A 21,316-nucleotide genomic window follows, 5' to 3' on the forward strand; every position below is an offset into this window, starting at 1 on the left:
GCGTACTGCTGAGCCTGCTGATCATCTAGGAGTGTTGGCCTCCACTCAATTGTTTTCACTTCAGAGGAGATGCTCCTGGATGGTGTAGGTTCTGATGTAATGTAATGAATTATATTTTCTTAAAATAAAATTTATTCAGTTTGGATTCTGACTGAAAATACATATATATTATACTTCAATGTTTGACTTTTCTGTCTCCTCTCTTGTTATGAATATTAAGGTAAATTGACTGTTCAATGATATCATAGTATGAATTCAAATAGTGAGCCTGCTTCTTCTAAGATTTTTGGCAGATAATTATTTATATCACATGAAATTAATGCTGATTTCCTATAGATGAAAATAATCCAAAAATGTAAAATCTTTATATTTGATGGTATGACCACCAATTAGAATGGGTTTATATGCAATGAGTTTAGAATTGTGAGGTACCTTTTAGTATAACATAACACACTCCCAGTCATGTTTTTGTGAGAGGTACTCATTATGTAGTTTGGCTGCCCTGGAGCTCCTGTCCAAAGCAGCTGCCCTTAACTACAAAAATCAATCTGTCTCTGCCTCACAAATGCTAGATTTAAAGGCATGCATAAACCCATCTGGCTCATGTAAAATAAATAACTCTTAGAAATAGATCATCAGAAATATTCAGGGACATTTTCCATTTTTATTTTAATTTCCACTGATATCAATTAATTTATCATTGCAGATCAAAAAAATCAACAGAAATTTCCCTGTGCACCAGCAGGTAAGATCAAGTAATGCTTGCAACACTGAACTATGCTTTTGTTTGAATGTGTCGGTTCTAGAAGGTAATCTTGGTGCCATCTCATTATTATATAAATGTAGGTGGTACTATAGTCTATCTTCAGAGAACAATTAGTATATTCACCAAGCACATGAAAAGTGGGTTTCAAAGATATGAGATTTAAGACAAAACCCACTTCTGCCAACATAATCACATTGAACTTCCCATGGTGCTGAGGATCTAGGCATTGTATTTCTACAAGATAACATTAGTATATCTTAAATTAAAGAATATTCTTTTGTGTTTTAGCTGCATATGTACTTGTGCATGATGTACCTACGAGAAGAGGCAGGCAATGTCTTAGAGCTAGCTTTTCTGATGGGTGTGTGTGCCACATGGGTGCTTGGAACTGATCCCTGCACCTTTGGAAGAATGAGTGCTCTTAGCTGCTGAACCCTCTTACCAGGGTCTAGTATATCTTAATTTAGTTTTATTTTGTTTATGAAGCTAGCATGTTTATTTTCTTTCTGTGTTCGCTTATCGGGGTCTTTAAAAAAGAAAACCATTTTATTCATTTGTATTCCCAATTTTGCCCCACCTTCTCTCCTCAGTTCCTCCTCCCAGAGCTCTTTACCCCTCCCTCCTTTGACTCTGAGAGGATGCTCTCCCCCACCCTTTCCACCCCCACACACCCACCCCAACCTCCAAGAATCCCTCTTCCCTATCTTAATTTTTGAAGACATCCTTTAAATTGATGTCAGTGCCTAGTATGTTGACAGTATTCTAAATGAGTTTAACTTAATGAATAGGATAAAATTAATGTCTGATTCATACAGAAGGTTAACAAGCTTGTAGCTCCTAATATCAATTTTGATTTAGGGCTGTCAGTCCTCATCTAAGCATGCATTCCTTTTAACATGTTATATTTAACATGCTATATTTTAATTGCAAAACTTGAAAAGATCTAGTTTTCTTCCCTGCAACACCTGTATACAAAGTCAATTATTTTAACATATTTTGAACATTAAATAATAAATTTATATCTTCAATATATGCCCTTACTATTGTTACAATTTCTAAATTCTTAAATATGCATTTTTCTATGACTAATAGTATCATTTTTACTAGAGATTATTGTGTTGGGTCTATAAATTGCTTGTGGTAAGATGGCCATTTTTAACCATGTTAATCCTCCTGATAAAGGAGCATAGATGGTCTTTTCATCTTCTGATATCTTCTTCAGTTTCTTTCTTTAGAATTTGAAGTTTTTGTCATACTGGTCTTTCTCTTTCTTGGTTATGGTCACACTAAAGTGTTTTATATTATATGAGGTTATTGTATGAAGGGTATTGTTTTGCTGATTTCTTTCTCCACTCATTTAATGTGTAATAAAGGAGGGATACTGATTTCTTTGAGTTATTTTTTTATCCAGCCACGTTGCTGAAACTGCAGAGTTCTCACCTCTTATTAGCTCTTGCCATTCCCTGGTAGAAATTTTGGGGTCATTTATGTATATGATCATACCATTTGTGAATAGTAATATATTTGGCTTCTTTTCCAATTTATATATGCTGGATCTCATTAGTTGTCTTATTAGTGGAGTTAAAATTTCAAGGACTATATTGAAGAAATACTGAGAGAGTAGACATCCCTACCTTGTCCCTAATTTTAGTAGAATTGCTTTAAATTTATTTCCATTTAATTTAATATTGTCTATTGGCTTGCTGTTTGTATATGGTCTTTATATGTTTAGGTTTGTGCCTTGTATCCCTGATCTCTCCACGACTTTTAAAATAAAATGCTATTATTTTGTCAAAAAAAATTTTTAGCATCTAGTGAGATGGCCATGTGGGATTTCTTAGTTTGTCTATATAATTTATTTTGTTTATATGATCATTTTATTATGTTGAACACACCTACGGTCCTGGGTTGAAGCTGATTTGATCCTGGTGGATGATGTTTTTTGATGTATTCTTAGATTAAGTTGGTATTTTTTTGAATACATTTCCATCAATGTTCATAAGGGAAATTGGTCTGAAATTCTCTTTATTGTCAAATCTTTGTGTGGTTTATGCATCAGGGTGACTCATAAAATTTGTAGCAATCTTTCTTCTAATTTGTAGAACAGTTTGAGAAGTATTGATATTAATTACGTGAGTCTGGTAGAATTCTATGCTAAAACCACCTGTTCCTGGGTTTTTCTTGGTTGGAAGACATTTAGTGACTACTTACTTATCCATAGATTTGTTCAGCTGTTATTAATTTAAGACTGGTGAGTTGAATCTGTCTAAAATATCACCTATCTCATTTAGATTTTTCCAATTTTGTGTTTCTTTTTTTTTATATTACCCTAAGCTGCTCTTCCTTACTACTTTTGTTTTATTTATTTATTTATTTAGTTTTATTTTTTAACAACTTAATTTTAAAAAACAAAGATAAATGTACAAATTTTAATCATTTTTGCATAAAAGTATACGAATACATTTTGTCAGTGCTTTTTTCTTTTTTTTTTAAGGTTTGATAGTGTGCCCTTGTGCTCTAAGGTCAAAGATTGACAAATGGGACTTAATGAGATTGCAAAGTTTCTGTAAGGCTAAGGACACTATCAAGAAAACAAAACAGCAGCCAACAGAGTGGGAAAAGATCTTTACCAACTCCACATCAGATAGAAGTCTAATTTCCAAGGTATACAAAGAACTCAAAAAGCTAGACACCAGAGAATCAAACAACCCTATTAAAAAATGGGGTACAGAGCTAAACAAAAAGTTCTCAATAGAGGAATATCGAATGGCTGAGAAACATCTAAGGAAGTGCTTGACATCCTTAGCCATCAGGGAAATGCAAATCAAAACAACCCTGAGATTTCACTTTACACCAGTCAGATTGGCCAAGATCCAAAACTCAGATGACAGCAGATGCTGGCGAGGATGTGGATAAAGAGGAACACTTCTCCACTGTTGGTGGGGTTGTAAACTGATACAACCACTCTGAAAATCAGTCTGGCGGTTCCTCAGAAAATTGGACATAGTACTACCTGAAGATCCAGTTATTCCACTTCTGGGCATATACCCCAGAGACACTCCAGTATACAACAAAGATGCATGCACCACAATGTTCATAGCAGCTCTATTTATAATAGCCAGTCTTAAGAAAATAGAAGCATCTAGAGAATATCGTCCTGAGTGAGATAAACCAGTCGCAAAAGAACAGACATAATATGCAGTCACTGATAATGGGATACTAACCCCAGAAAGCTCTGAATACCCCAGAAACTATTCACAGACTGTGTGAAGTTCAAGAAAAAGAAAAAAAAAGAAAAAAAACATTAAGAAAAAACATTTTCTTACACACCAAGAAAACTTTGACTAATTCCGGGTTACATCCTGTTTTACATGTACTTTATGCTCATTGTAACTAGTAAGACCTAAATGAACACTATCAAACCTTTGAAAAAGAAAAGCCAAGCACTGACAATAAATAAGTAAATAAATAAATGTTCTTGAAAAGAATGTAAAAAAAAAAAAAAAAACAGATCTTACTCATTGCAATGATCCCTTGACTTCCTCAGTGTATGTTGTGCCATGTTTTTCATTTCTGATTCTGTTAATTTGGATATTGTCACCCTGGATTTTAGTTAGTTTGGGTAAGGGTTTGACCATCTTTCTGGTTTTATCAAGAACAAGGTCTTAGCTTTCTTCATTCTTTGTATTGTTATCCTTGTTTCTAATTGATTGATTTCAGCCCCAAGTTTGATTTTTTTTCCTGTTGTCTACTCCTCTTGGGTGTGTTTCCATTTTGTTCTATAGTTTCAGGTCTGCTGTTAAGTTGCTGGTATGAGAACTCAGTCATATCTTCATGAAGTCACTTAGTGCTATGAATTTTCCTCTTAGTGCTGCTTATGTTGTGTTCCATACATTAGAGTATGTTGTGGAATTCTAGAAAGTCTTTAATTTCTTTCTTGATTTCTTCTTTGACCCAGTGGCCACTGAATAGAGACTTGTTCAGTTTCCATGAGTTCATAGACGTTCTGCTATTTCTGTTGTTGAGGTCCATCTTTAACCAATAGTGATATGATAAAATGCAAGGGGTTATTTCAGTCTACTTGTCTGTGTTCAGACATAATTTGTGACTGTGTATATGTTCAGTTTTGGAGGTTTCATGAGGTGCTGAAAAATATATATAGTTAAATGTTCTGGGGATGTATGATAGGTTCTTTTGATTCATAATGTCTGTTGGTTTCATTATTTTTTACTTTAGTTTCTGTTTCAGTGACATGTTCATTGGTAAAAGTGGAGTGTTGATGTTTCCCACTATCCATGTGTTCATGTGTAGTGTTTGATATGTGGTTTACGCTTTAGTAATGTTTCTTTTATAAATAGGTATGCCTTTGCATTTAGGGCATAGCTGTTCAGAATTGAGATGTCACCTTGGAGGATTTTCCTTTTGAGGAATAGGAAGTTTCTTTTCACATCACTTTTGGTCATTTTTATTTGAAAGTCTATTTTATTAGATATTAGAATGGCTACTCCAGCTGGTTTCATGGATCTGCTTGCTTAGATAATGTTTTTCCAAAATTTTCCTCTGCAGTACTGCTTATGTATGTTGCTGAGGTGTATATACTGCATGCATTTGGATGATGGATATGTTTTATATATTCACTATGTTAGCCTATTGTTTCGTTTTAGTGAATTGCATATATTGATGTTGAAAGATATTAATGACCTATATAGTTCCTGTCATTTTGATGTTGATCATTGTTGTCATCGTCATCGTTGTAGTAGTGCGAATGCGTGAAATTATTCATTTATTGTATCTTCTATCTCCAGGATTGCCTCAGTTAGTGTTTTCTTTATTGCTTCCTTTTTTTCAGTTCTTGAGCTGTTTTATTCATTTCCTTCTCCTGTTTGTTTGTATTTTTCATTGTATTATTTTTTGTTTGTTGTATTATTCTTTGTATTTGTTTGTGTTGTCTTTAAAGGCCTGTTTGCTTGTATTTTTCTGTATTTTTGTCAGGGATTTATTTGGCTCCTCTTTAAAGGCTTCTATCAGATATAAGGTTATTTTCTTTCCCTTTAGGTATGTTACAAAGGTCAGGGGTTGCTGGGGTTGGATAGCTGATTTTGGTTGTGGCATATTGCCCTGACTTTTCTTGATTGTATTCTTATGCTGGGTGTCTTTTAGCCATCTGGTTATCCCTGGCCTGATAGTCTATGATGTCAGCAGGACTCTGGGTCTGCAGGTAGAGGTGGTAGTTCCCAAAGACAGCAGGCATCTGGGATTGCAGGTAGAGCTGGTTGTCCAGAGTGGCAGCTGGCTTCCAGGGATGCAGGCAGAGAGCTGGTGGTCCTAGTTACTTCAGGCTTCCAGAATTGCAGGTAGAAATGAGGACCAGATATAGAAGTTCAAAGAAAACAGGCCAGACCTCAAAGCTTCTGTCCTTGCCAGCACAGTGGTCAGGATATCTGGGGATGAGGATCTCACTTGGTTATTTCATATAGCATCAGGCCCTTAGAGATGCAGGCAAAGTTGTGGCCCTGGAGAATGGGTGGCAGATCCTGGATTGGAGATATAGGTATGGTCCAGAGATAGAGCACAGAAGTGATTAATTTCTTTTTACTGCTGAGTCATCCTTATAGTTTTCTAAACTATTGTAATTTACTTTATATCCTGATGTCTTCTGCTATTGTTATGCTCTGTTATATGCCTTTTTGGCATTGTGAAATGTATTGAGAACCTTGATAGCACAAGATCTTTTAGCTACAATGAACATATATTTTTAACTCATGGAAAGAGTTAACATAACATGTCCATAGCCTTAGTAAACATATTGATTAATGTATTAATTCCCATAAGTTGTTAAATACACAATTTCTCAAACTCCTTGAGTTTCTCATTAGAGGGCATTGAACCTCAACTAATAATAGGGGATTCATGATTTCTTTCCGTCACTTATCATAAATCCTGTAATATAGGGCTGTCTATATTAGAAAACAATGATTGATTGTCAGTCCTGCATATCAAATAAAAGATGGGAGCATTAGGAACAGAAATTGGAAGGATTTTTTGCCATGCTTATGACATTCAACATAGCCATTCCTTATGTCTGGTTATGTGAACCTGACTTATCTGTATATTCTCTCAACTGTGAAAACGGAATGTATAACCTAATTGGAAGGAAGGTGAAGAGAGCAGGTCCTCCAACTGTCAGAGAAGTACAGACATGGAGAAGTCTTAGGCAGCTACACAATGCCTACAGTTGGATGTATGCATGCATTGTTTATCTGACAGAACTTACTTATCAAGCTGTGGCTATCCTGCAGCAGGTGTTGTTCAGAACAGAAAGCAGTGAATCTGGCTCAGAATTTAGTTCACAGGAAGGCTAAATGCTTAGGAATTTTAGAAGAGAAAAATATAATAGGCAGTTATTAAGGCTGCTCTTTAGGTATACAAAACAAGGGAAAAAACCCTTTATAAATTAGAAATGAGAGTAGAACTATAATTTTTAAAATCTAACTGTAATGATACAAAGGAAGACTACGTTTATGACAGTATTGCTTTTGGTTTTCTGGCATCGATGCCAAGAACTTCTGTGTGATTGGTACAGTCAGAATACAAGCCATTCAGAATAAGATATGAAAGGCAGCATATAGATGGTCCACAGTTCCTTCTGTTTGGGATTATTTTATTTTTTAATGTGGATCAACAGTAAGGGATGTCTTTTGCAAATTAAAGATGTCTTTCTTGACCAAATACCTGCAATGCTTAGAGTGTTATAGTAGGCAGCAAGTTCAAATAATTTAAGAATCCTAAGAATACTGTGAAATAAATTATATATGATTTCACTGTGCTGGGGTGATACAAGAGAGACCAAAGCGAGGGAAAATATGAGGTAACTGTATTTGAGCATACATTAGTTATTACTGACTATTGGTATTGTAAAGCCACTGTATTACCAACTCAATAATAAGGATTGACTTACATACCTATAAAATGTATATCTAAGTATTAGTTTAACTTGGACACATGTTCAGAAATATATGTGACTAAGTTTTCCATTATATAATCTTAGAAAGTACTTTTTATATTAGGTGTCAAGTTTTAAACTATACATTCTTTTTTTTAAACAACTTTATTTTAAAAAACAAAGATAAATGTACAAATTTTAAGCATTTTTGCATAAAAGTATACAAATACATTTTTTTGTCAGTGCTTGGTTTTTTTTAAAGGTTTGATAGTGTGCATTAAGATCTTACTAGTTACAATGAGCATATTTATACATACCAAATACATAACTGGTCTTTGTGCTAAATGACTCCTGCCAACAGAAATTCTGTGCAGAATAAAATTGAATGCAGCATAACTGTCCCACCAGTTAATGATACATACATGTTGCAGTCATACCATTTTTAGCCATACCATGGATGTAGGTGTGCCAGCATACTTAAAGGAATCAGCATGTAACCCAGGGACTGGCATACCATGTCATGTGACCCAGGGACATATCATGCCATGGATGTAGGTGTGCCAGCATACTTAAAGGAATCAGCATGTAACCCAGGGACTGGCATAGTAGCTCAGTGTGACTGCATGTACAAAAATACAAGTTATAAGTTAAAATAAGCACAGATTTGCATAATTATTCACTAAACTGGCTATTTTGTGTATTTGGAGACATTACCTTTTAAATTTTATGAGAACTTTTATGTGATGATTAACTCTAGGAGGAAAAATATAGGTGGTAGCTGGGGTCTGTGAAGAACAGACTTATAAATTTTACTTTCTTTTTACACTTTGTACAAATTATTTCAATAAGGATTTATGTCGTTGTTGTTAACTAATAGAAATCCAGATAATATACATGTCTTGTTAAATATAATTTCTTATGCAAAAAAGAAAGCTACCTAGAATACATGGTTTTGCAACTTAAACTTCTGACATTTGGGAAAGTTTCAACACTTAATTATACTATTTCTAAGTTATCATGTATATTCAGGATGTAGAGAATCAGTGTTTTATATTCTTGAAACTGGTGAGATTAATTTCTTCTAAAAGAGGATTATCTAGACATTTCTATAGCAAGGGAAGCCTGCTGTTTCTTAATTTCTTTCACCAAATGGAATTTTCTTGGTTTGTTAGTTTTTATTTTATTCTCCCAAGTGAAATCAGATAACTAGTAAAGGAATAAATTCATCAAGACTCAAATACATTTTGACAAATTGACAGTCTATGCCATGATAACATTTGTGGTTGTGTTTAACTATCTAATGAACAATAATGAAATTTGCCTTTTAATTACATAATCCTACCAACTGATGCATGAGTGAATTTTAATCAGAGTTTGAATAACAGGCAATTTTAGTAGTAGGACTAAAAAGGATTTGCTTAATATGTGTTTGTTTTAAATAGCAGAAACATTTCCAAAAAGTAATCTATTTGATTTTCCAGTAATATATAAAATAAGAAGTTTTGTCATGTGAAAAATTATCAGTATATTATGGATACTGAATATGCATAAAATATTTTGTCAATATTTACTTAGTAAAGTACTCTACCACTTGCTAATTGTGTATTTTAAGACACTTAGAGCAATTAGGTATTTTTCTCTACAAAAGATGACATAGCAGTTAATGATATTGAAATATTATGATGACTTACAGACAGTTTCAAAGAAGAGAGAGCTGGTGAAGAAATACCAAAATTGATTTCTTAGGTATTAACTTATTTTGACAGTTAATTCACTGCAGCCATTCCATGTAGAGAAAATAATAACACTAAAGTTTCCACTGAGGCATTTATAAGTTTGTGCAGAGGAAGAAGCCTAGCTGAGAGCATGGGCAGCAATTAATCTGTGTTTAGCCTTGGAAAAACTGATTCAGGCCCACAGGGACATTTCCTTCTACAAGGTTTCTCTAGTGGCCTCAGTCAATCGGAATAACATCTAAAACCATTGCAGAATGTGACTGTTGCCACCAGACACAGAAGCTAATTTTTGAAATCATTTCATCTGAGATGGGTACATCGAATCCACACATATTTTACCAAGAGTTAAACAATGCTTTAATTTGTATATATATTGGTTAATCTAGTCAGACTAATCAACAGATCGACAGTCTAATAAGTCACCATTTCCTTATGATGTGCACACTAAATATTCTTAGTGTTATTCATTTTTCTCTTGGGGTTACTTTCTTGTGTCCCATTTTGGTTTGTTATGGTTTCATTGTCATTTAATTCTAGTCTTTTTGTAATTTCTATCTTGGTTTCTCCCTTAACCCAACTACCATTAAATAGTGTGTTGTGTTTGTTTCCATGAGTTTACCTCTTTATTCTGGTGACCTAACTTTATCTCATGATGGTCAGATAGAACATAGTGTATGCTTTAATTCTCCTGTATTTGTTGGGTTTTGCTTTGAGTAGCACTACAATATATATGTTGGAGAAAGTTCCCTTGGCTGATGAGAAGATGATGCATTCCTTTAGTGTTGGGTGTAATATTCTGTAAACATCTGCTTGGAACATTTGATAAATGATGTTATTTAACAGTAGAGGTTTTCTATTCAGTTTTTCTCTGGATGACCCATTGGTGAGAGTAGGGCATTTAAATTTAACTCTCTGTCATTTCTAAGGTATGTTTGTTATTCTCTCCAGATTGAAATATTTCTTCTAGTATCATCCAGAGGGTTGGATTACTAATCATAAATGTCTTTAAGCTGTTTTATCTCAGGTGATAAACTAGTGAAACCTGGTGTATCCACTATGGATATGTTTGCCAATACCTCAAAAAGTTAGAAGTAGATCTACCATAGGATCCAGATATAACACTACTGGCAATAGGCCCAGAAGATTACGTAGCCTATTACATATACATAGATAAATTCTCACTCATGTTCACTGCTGCTATGTTCAATCATAGAATTACAATTCATACCATCCACTGAATAATAGTTACTGAAGATGTTTGCATAATGGAAATGTATTCTGCAGGAAGAATCTTCTCTGATACTAGCTTCAGCAGTAAGACACTGGTCTATGAGTGTATTTGAATATAATTAGGGATCAGTTTGTTGCTGTATTCCTTGAGTAGAACAAGAGCTGTATCCCCTAAGAACATGTCTAAAGTGACCTTATTCTTAAACATGACCTACTTTCTGCAGTTTCCACAACAACCTACTAATAACCTACTCAGCTTTGAATCTGTTATTGGATCAATGCTGTGACAATGGGAGAATTATCATGATCCATCCCAATTTCAGAGGCCCTACCTCTAAACACTGAAGTACTGTGGAAGAAACCCTCAACATATTGGAATAATCCACCTTGTCCCTACTTTCTGTGTTGTCTCATATGATAATGTTAACGTGGACAATATACAAAAGGGATAAAACATAGCACAGCACTCTACACTACCATAAAAGCCAGTCCCAAGGAAAGAAAGACTCAGGTCACTTTCAAATTAAGGATCTCTTGCCCCCCTTTCCGAAGCTTCCAAAGAAGGAGGCAATCAGATGTCCTACCCAGCTGTAATACGTATGAACCACAACAAGGACCACCAGAATGCAGAATGCTAAAGGAGCACCAGCGGTCTGGTCCCTCTGCTTGCAAATTCTTGCTCATCTGAGGTTCCATTTTACAGTTTCTCTGCAATTACCATACGCTTTGTCATCTGCCTTGTCTTTAACACTCCTAGCATAAGATCCAGGCTACCAGAATCCATTGAGACCCAAATCCAGTGACAGTGAAATTAGTTACTGGGGAAGCCCACAACTGGACTGCAATTTTATACACTTTCTGCATTTTCCTCTGACCCCAGATAACGAGTTATACAATGGCTGAGTCACTGTGCCAGGGAATGGCTCAAGGTGAACCTGAGCATCATGCCAACAATGTCTACGATTTTAAGCTTTTACTTCATTTAATCTTGATTTGGATGCTGTAGATTTATGGCTAGTTTTTATATCTTCCACTGAGATAATTTAGTTGTAAACCGAATGATTTCATGAGAGAAAGAAAGCCTTGAGCTATCTGGTCGGTAATATTTATTTATGCCCGGTTTACATGCTTTAAAAGTTTATGTTTTTTGAATTATGAGCTGGAAAAGGTAAAGTTTTAATATGTTTAAAGTATGATTTTGTAAGGTAAGGCTCCTTTATGTGTGCTCAGAATTTTAAAAATAATTTAAATAAAATGTGTAGCTCCTGATTTTATAAAAATCAGCAAGTTATAGTCCATTGTTCTTACTATCACTATATTTTGTAATTGACATCATTCAGTTTGAACAATGTATATATATACAATGTATATACATTTACAGATACCCTCTTTGTTAGTTAACTTTTTCTCTTTGAAGAACTTATTGATTGAAGCTTTTTTAGACTGACATAAAGTCGAGTTCCTAGCATCAGCTGTACAATGGGCAGCTACGCAGTGATAACTGAGTGTCAAATAAGGAACCCAACATGTGGAGACACTAACAGAAAAATGTAGACTCTCCTGCATGTTCCCCCTTATGACATGTGTACTTGGTGTTCCAAGTTAAACACACAGATAAGAATGCTAAGCTATGGTCTGCATGTGGGAGAGGGGGTGTTTGGGGTAAACTCACTTAGCACATTTTCCAGCTGTTTCTTCTCCTCTGTTTTATAACTTCTTTTTTCTTTGGAAAAGAATAAAATTAATTTTAAGTATACATTCATTAATTGATGGATGTGTATTTCCTAGCTATTGTGATGGAGCTGTAATGACCATCCTGTAGTGGGGTACAGCCCTTTTGTATATAGACCACTGGTATATAGCTGGACCACATGGTTATGCTGCTTTTACTTTGTGAGAGGCCTCAAGACTAATTCCTAAAGTAGTTGCATCAATTACCCTCCTAATAAAAATGTATAATTGTTCCCTTCCCTGAACATCCATGCGAGCCTTTGCTGTTGTTTATTTTATATGTCTTTATCCATCACAAAAAATCCAAGTGTAACTACTTAGCAATTTTATACCACCATGGCCTCCGTGAGAAAGGTCATCAACAAAGGTTTTCTTTTGTACCTGCCTCACTTTCTGTTCCATAGGCCTGAAAAAAAGCTAGTGCTATGTTGTGGAGTAAACTCTGGCTTACATGAAGGTTGTAGCTGTTTTAGATTTTTGTCTAGACCATAAAAACATCCCCAGTATTTACCATATGGCTGTTGTTCTAAGAGTGTCCACTAGAGTAGCATTTTAGTTGCCTCTAAGAACTTTTACTCTCATAACATTGCTAAATATTTGACATTCAAGTCCAGCTCATCATGTCTTGCTCTCATTACTAAATCTGACTTTTTCCCGTAGGTTTTGGTTCTATATGGAATATTTCAATTTTTTCTTCCATTTGTTCTCTTAATGCAACTGCAAAGTTAATAGTTGGACAATCATTTCAATATGGCTGTGTTTTAAGGGAAGCTCAGGGAGGAAGAAGCACAGTAGAGAGGAAGTGAGCACCAAAGGATGGACAAGTGGTAAGGATTTGTTTGTGGGGCGATGTAGTTATTGCAGAAGGGGTAAGAACACTACCACTCCTCTCTGTGTTGGCTTCCTCCACGTACTACGTTATACTGAAGTCCTAAGTGTCCTTTGGTATTTCAATGAGTGGTTCAATACACAGGCAATATCACTTACATGAGATCACCAATAAACAAATCAAACTCTATTTACCCTAGAGGAGGAGGAGATGCCCATCTCAAAGCCAAAACCTGCAAGCATGTCTTGGTGTTTCAGAGCACCAGCTCCCATTCTGAAGCACAGCAAACCACACTTACCTTTTCAATATATAGAAAACCTTCCCAGCATTGTATACTTAGGGATGTGAAGAATCACTCTGTGTGAGTATGAGACAAATACCATGTACATATTTCTTAGTTTTCAACAATGACTATGGATTTTCTTTCACAGTAGTTCTCCACCTGTGGATCACAATCCCCGTGGGCTCAAATGACCTTTTCCCAGGGGTCTCCTAAGACCATCAGGAAACACGATGTTATGATTCTTAAAAGTCCTCACCAACATCTGCTGCCACCTGAGTTTTTGATCTTAGCCATTCTGACTGGTGTGAGGTGGAATCTCAGGGTTGTTTTGATTTACATTTTCATGATGACTAGGGATGTGGAGCATTTTTGGGGGGATACTTCTCAGCCATTCCATGTTCCTCAGCTGAGAATTCTTTGTATTTGATTCTCTAGAGACTTAACTTCTTGAGTTCTTTGTATATATTGGATATTAGCCCTCTATCAGATATGGGATTGGTAAAGATCCTTTCCCAGTCTGTTGGTTGCCAATTTGTCCTTTTGACAGTGTCCTTTGCCTTACAGAAGCTTTGCAATTTCATGAGGTCCCATTTGTCAATTCTTGATCTTAGTGCATAAGCCATTGGTGTCCTGTTCAGGAAATTTTTCTCCATGCCTATGTGTTCTAAGCTCTTCCCAACTTTTTGTTCTATTAGTTTCACTGTTCTTGGTTTTATGTGGAGGTCTTTGATCCACTTGGACTTGAGCTTTGTACAAGGAGATAAGACAGAATCTATTTGCATTTTTCTGCATACTGACTGCTAGTTGAACCAGCACCATTCATTGAAGAAACTGTCCATTTTCCCTTGAATGTTTTCAGCTCCTTTGTTAAAGATCAAGTGACCATAGATGTGTGAGTTCCTTTCTGGGTCTTCAATTCTATTCCATTGATTTACCTGCCTGTCTCTGTAACAATACCATGCAGTTTTTATCACAATAGATCTGTAATACAACTTGAGGTTAAGAATGGTGATTTCCCCTGGAAGGTTTTTTATTGTTGAAAATAGTTTTTACTATTCTAGGTTTTTTTTTATTATTCCAAATGAATTTGCAAATTGTTCTTTCTAACTCTATGAAGAATTGAGTTGGAATTTTGATGGGGATTGCATTGAATCTGTAAATTGCTTTAGGCAAGATGGCTGTTTTTACTATGTTGATCTTTCTAGTTCATGAGCATGAATGAGCTATTCACTTTCAAGGTCTTCTTCAAAATCCTCCTTCAGAAACTCAAAATTCTTCTCATACAGATCCTTCACTTTCTTGGTTAGGGTCACACCAAGGTAAGAACCACCATTTTCAACAGCAGTTAATTTTGATAAGCATGGTAGATGCTATTAACTGAAGGACAAAGCAGGTGAAAACTCACAAATGTCTCTTAAACTATATTTATATGTATGGTTATACTTGAGGTATAAAGGTGAGTGTAGGGTTGGGAACTGGCAGGATGCATAATGCAATATTAATTGTGCCATATGCTTTATAGTTGTCCCATTTTATCAATTTAAACTATATCTTGTGAACTAGTTCCTTCCACGAAAAAAATTAGGAACACTATGTCAAGCAGAGCTGTGAGCCGGCACTATAAAAAGAAATATAAATAATTTTAGAACTTGAAATCCGAAGAAGGATGTCAGACTCAAAGGAGATACATTGGCATGTAACTAGACAGAGGTAAGGTTAGTCCCATAGATGCAGAATGAAGCTGTGGCACATGTGCTGCCTAGAATGGTCGAGAGTAGGAACAGAGGAGCACATCTGAACCCAATCAGCATTAAACTAGGCACCTGAACTATGAGAGAAAAGAAGAGAAAATTTGCTAAAACTGAACAGAAGAGAAACAGAGTTAAAACTAGAGTGTGAGGAGAATGGCTGAGCTCCTGCACTTTGTCTTGGGTTCCGTGGGTCCTTGACAACATATAGGAAAGAAACAGAGGCAGACTAATTCTAAAATAAAGGCAAATGAAAATTTGCAGCATAAAAGAGGCACAGCAGTCTCGCACATAGACACAAGCACCTTGATACACAGTGAAGGGGATAGTAATTCGGGGCTGGGAGGAGCATGGTGTACGTGAAAGGAAGACTTTGACATGTATATAGCAATGCAGTGTGGAGTGCAGAAAACCACACCATGTCACAGCCGTCCCTGGGTGCAGACTTTACTCCTTTCCTACCTTATAGTAAGTCTAAGCACCACTTGTCAACCAGAGCCCTGCCGTTGTTAGCTTAGCACCGTTTATTCTTACTGACCTGCCTTTAATTCTCTGTGCTTCTGCCTATCTCGGGGCATGTAGCTGTTCATGTGTCCCCACTGTTAAAACAAAATGTGCGGCAACTTGACAGGATATTTGTTTGTTTGTTTTGCTTGCCTGTTTAATTATTTTGTTGTTGGTGGTGATTTTTATTGTCGTTTTGTTTTGGTTTGTTTATTTGTTTTTCCCTTTTTGTTTCACTTCTAAATTTGTCCCCTACAAAAATTACTGTCCAGTCCTAGTCTGCAGAAGCCCCCCATGCTGTGTGAGGTGACTTGACCTTTAAGAGGTGTTAGGCTGTAACCTTGTGAACAGGTACGGTTTTGTCTTCATTGGCCACTGAGAAATTTGCTGGAAGGTAAGGCTGCCTCTTATATTTTATCATTTTTTCCACATCAGGGAACACAGAAGTGATTTCTGATCCAAGAGCATATAGAAAGGCACGCTTATGATCATTATAGATTCGGGTCCCAGGCTAGTAAAATGACTCACCAGATACCGCATTTTTGAAACAATCATGGGGATTAAATTTGAAACTGCAGACCCATGTAAAGATGGAAACGGCAGCATTACAAAACTTATTTCATTAGTTCTGTGGGGAGAAGAGAAACAGAGGTAGATAAATTTCCATATTCTACAAGCCAGCCAGTCTAGCATGCAATCATCAAACAGTAGACCATGTCTCAAACAAGATAGAAAGAAGAATGATGCCAAGGTTCTTCTTGGAGCAAACTGTGGCACACTGAACCTTTAAACACACAAACATGCATTCCCTATCATTCCTTTTCCTCAATAATAAAATAAAATTAGATAAAAATAAACTAGCACATCTGGAGTTGGAAAAGGCAAATAGGAAGAGAAATGTCCAAGAGAAAGCACAAGAATCAAAGACTCATTCATCCACACATTCAGCAATCCCCTAAAGATGTAAAACTGGTAGTTTAACAAATACTTTGAGGCTCTGTGCATGCTGCCTCAGTCTCTGTAGGTTCATCTTATCTTTGATCATGTTGACTGAGAGGACCTTTTGCCTCTGTCCTCCAGTCCTCTGTCTCTTCCACTAATGTTGTCGCCTCTTCCCCTGATCTCTGACAGGAGGGATTGATGGAGACATCCCATTTACAGCTGAGTCTGATGTCTCTCACTATCTGCATCATGTCTGTTCATGGGATGCTATATTGGCTGCCATCTACTGGAGAAGGAAGCTTCTCTGATAATGGATGAGTTAGCCACTGAACTAGACATAGAACAGAATGTCATTAGGAGTCATTGTCTTGGTTCTTTGTTTGCTTGTCTGTTTTTTTTTTTTTTTTTTTTTTTTTTTTTTTTTTTTTTTTTTTTTTTTTTTTTTTTTTTTTTTTTTGTTGTTGTTCTTTCATTCTTTTCCTTTCTTTTTGAGGAGAGAATTTTTTTATTGTTGGTCCATGTGATACCTAGGTTCAGGTTCTTCTTTACCCAGGTAGTAATGATTATGTGTTTTACCTCATAGAGTGGGGCCAAGTCACACCAGGTATCAGTTGATTATTCCCACAAATTTTGTGTCACCACCATTAATTCCCCTAGTGTATGTGACAGTCAGAGCATCATTGTAAATCAAAGGCTTTGTAACTGGGTTCTTGTTTCAGTTTTTCTTTCTTTATTTTTCCTTTGCTTTTTTTTTTTTCTTCTATCAGAGAACTGCCTATACCAAAGATTTGAAGGCTCTATGTAGGCACTAACTCAACTTCTCAATGTTCAATGGGTTCTGTAGCTGTTGTCTTCAACAATGCAACATTATCTTCAGTTTTTTGGGAAACAACCTATATAGTCTCTATAACAGAAGTTTGAGAATTCCTTTGGGACACGTTTGTCCAACAACTCAATTAGATTAAACCCAGTCTAGGTTCTGGAAGCTTCACTTGATGACAACAGATGGTCTGCTTGAGCTCTGTCTCCCTCATTATTTGCCAGTGTCATTTAGTTCACCTTCATATATATATATGGAGCTTCTACTACATTGTTTCAATATTATCCTTCAAAAGGCCCTTACTTTTAACTAATTTTCTCTGAATTTCTTCCTTGAAATCCTCTGATCTTCCCTCTTGCTTTCATTCTCCCAACAAATCCTGCCCCATTCATCCAAAATGATATACAGATACTCTCCACTCTCTTACTCTATATTTAACCTCTACGGTTCTATAGAGTAGAGTTTGAGTAATATTGACTTAATTACTAATATCCATATGTGAGTGAGTACATGCCATATTTGTCTTTCAGGATCTGGGATACCTCACTCTAGACAATGTTTTATCTAGTGCTATCCATTTGCCTACAAAATTTATGACTGTTCTTTCTTTTTCTTTTCTTTTTTTTTTTTTTTTTTTTTGATGGGGGTGAGTAATGTAATGTTCTATTATTTAAATTTTCTTTATTCATTTTTCTTTTGAGGACATTTAGGTTGCTTAAAATTACTGGTTCTCATGAATAGAGCAGAAATGAAGATGGTAGAGCAAATGCCTTAATGGTAGGATGGGAGAATGAAGCATCCTTTGGATATATGCTCAATAGTGCTATGGCTGGATTTTGAAAGAAAATAAAATCCCATCTTCCCAAGGAACCACCACACTGGTATGTATAGTGTCTATAAAGGTTTGCACTAACACCAACAGTGGAAGGGTGTTCCTCTTACTCCACATACTTGCTAGGATGAGCTCCTATTTGTTATATTAATATTGGCCATTCTGACAGGTGCAAGATGAAATCAGTTTTGAATTGCATTTTCCTGATGGCTAAGGATAATGAATACTTTTTAAAGAGTTTATTAGCCATTTTATTTTCCCTTTTTGAGTATTATCTGACATGATCTGTATCCCATTTTTAATTGGGTTATTTGTTTGGGGGCCTTCTTTACATTTTTTTTAATATTACCCTGTTTAGTTTGTAAAATATTTTCCAGTTCTATAGGTTACCGATTTGTTCAAGTGACATTATCAATTGCCGTGCAGGTTTTGTTTCCTGAGGTCCTACTTATAAATGGTTGATATTAGTGCTTCGTTTTGTTAGAAAGTTTTTCCCTGCCTCAATGAATTTCAGAATACTCCCCAATTTCTCATCTATCAGATTCCATATATTTAGTTTTATGTTGAAGTTTCTGGTCTACTCGAAGCTTTGGTTTGTGTAGGGTGATAGGTATAAATTTATTTGCATTCTTTTATATACAGTCATCCAATTTGATCAGCATCATTTGCTGAAGATGCTGTCTCTTTTTCACTGTGTATTTCTGGTTTCTTTATCAAATGTGCCATAGGTGTGATTTATGTGAGTTTGGAGACTTCTAATCTTAAGGGATGATATGTCTGTTTACGTTGCTTATCTGACCTTGATTTAACTTTGGTAAGTGGTATGTATCAAGACAATTATCTAATTCTGTTAGATCTTACTAAGACAATTAAGGTCTTTACTTATGTATCTGCTTTGTTGAAATACTCATGGTTTTGGTGGGGTTCTATCGAAGACATACTTTTCTGGCTGTTGTTAATTATAATTTTACTGCATCTGGGCATCTGGGTTTGGAAAGATTGTCAAGACACATGCTGATATCTGGTTTCTTTCTTTGTTGAGTGTATGTTTTGGTCCTTGGTTTCGGTTTTTTTTATCTGGTTCTTAGGAAAGCTTGCTAACTGTGTGTTGCCTGGTATTAAGTTCTTCTGGGATCCTTCTAGGTGTGGCCACTGGGATTCCCACGTTAAAACATTTTCCTAGGTATTTGAAGCTGACATTAAGAAATGAAGATGGGCTCAGAGGAAGCATATCTGAGAGCATACGTAGGAGTGTGGAAGGCAGGGTGCTCCATCAGGATGTATGTAGACCCCTGGGAATTGGGGAAAAGAGTAAGGGGATGTGACAGTAAAAAGTCTGTTACAGAGTTGGAGATGAGACTTAGGGTCTTAAATTGAAGCATATAAGGGACAGGCAAAGACCTGTTGTTTTCCTACCTACTTGTCTAGATAACGTGGTCTTTGAGTTCTGTCTTAGTCAGGGTCTCTATTCCTGCACAAACATCATGACCAAGAAGCAAGTTGGGGAGGGAAGGGTTTACTCACCTTACACTTCCACATGCTGTTTATCACCAAAGGAAGTCAGGACTGGAACTCAAGCAGGTCAGGAAGCAGGAGCTGATGCAGAGGCCATGGAGAGATGTTACTTACTGGTTTGCTTCCCTGGCTTGTTCAGCCTGCTTTCTTACAGAACACAGGTCTACCAGCCCAGCAACACCCACAATGGGCTGGGCCCTCCTCCCTTGATCACTAGTTGAGAAAATGCCTTACAGCTGGATCTCATGGAGGCATTTCCTCAACTGAGGCTCCTTTCTCTGTGATAACTCCAGCTTGTGTCAAGTTGACACAAAACAAGCCAGTACAAGTTCCCAAGGAATACCTATAAATTTGAGGTTGGAGGCTGGCACAAAACGATATGTTGTGCAGAGGACGTTTAGAGTAGACGTATGATCTACTGGAGATTGGTGAAGAGAGACAGTAGAGGACAGATGGGAAGGACACTGAGATGCTAGGCTTCAGGAAATGAGGCAGACAGAAAGATCTGCAGTTAGCCTCTCTGCTTCTCTGGTCAAAGCAGCCTCTGGGGTTTCAGAGAGTGCCTGCTGCAGCTTGGTTCCGGAATAAAGCAACAATTATGGGAAGGTTATTTAGGATGGAAGATCTGTTTAATGGTAGACTGGACCCTGAAATTTTAAGAAAAGGGGGGTGGTACAGAAAGTGGTCTGGTACAGAGCTCTGGATAAGGCTGGAGGGTTGGTTTTGGGTGAAGAGAAGGAGATATCTACAGTTAGCCTGCTTGCTTTCTTGGCTAAAGTTTTATTTTCTGTTTTTCATACCTACACAAAGATTAAATTAAAAGTACTCAAAGCTCAGGGAAGCTGTCAGAAACGGGACCATAATTTGTGTACCCAACACAATATGCAAATAATCAAATTTGTGATGTGTTTCTAAATCTGGAATACCGTCCTGGTAGCCATAAACCTGTAGGAGGCTAACTCCTTCACTTGGTAATTCTTTGGTTCACCCTGGCTGTCAAGGTAAGGTGGCTGTGCTGACCATGGAGAATTGGGCTTTGAACTAAAAGAAGGATGACACTTTCCTGGATAATTAATCGTGTCTGAGAGAAATCAACCTAAAGGTACATACAGTGATCAATTTTCTTGAACAACTAGGCCCTGTAGCTCTTTATTTTATTGTCTATTAATGAGTAAAGTGGGAGGAAATAAAACAGGAAATTTAAGTCCAAACAGCTTCAAAGATGGAGTTGGACTTCTTACAGCTTCTCGGATAGTTCCAACTCCTCTACCAATGCATCCTTCAAAATCACCTAGAGTTTGTAAGAACTTGGCAGGAAGTTGTGACAAAGCATTGTCACACATATACTTCCACAGTGAACATTTAAGGACTGGAAATTCAGAGACACTAAGTGAAAACCATAGGCAGTGTCAGAATTCGGTCCAATTTATGTGAGAG

At 36.4% G+C, this 21,316-nt stretch overlaps 1 protein-coding gene across 1 annotated transcript in view; it reads left to right on the forward strand.

Annotated features, from left to right (window-relative positions):
• SNTG1 (syntrophin gamma 1) overlaps positions 1 to 21,316 on the forward strand; it is a gene marked incomplete at both ends in the record, with an annotated part of 231,096 nt that overhangs the window by 118,314 nt on the left and 91,466 nt on the right. Inside the window, one exon of the mRNA XM_080938793.1 lies at positions 707 to 745. Coding sequence (XP_080794919.1) covers positions 707 to 745 — 39 coding nt within the window. The remainder of the gene's footprint in view (positions 1 to 706; positions 746 to 21,316) is intronic.

This window comes from Micromys minutus (assembly GCF_963924665.1).
Source record: "Micromys minutus genome assembly, chromosome: 26".
NCBI classification, from domain to species: Eukaryota; Metazoa; Chordata; class Mammalia; order Rodentia; family Muridae; genus Micromys; species Micromys minutus.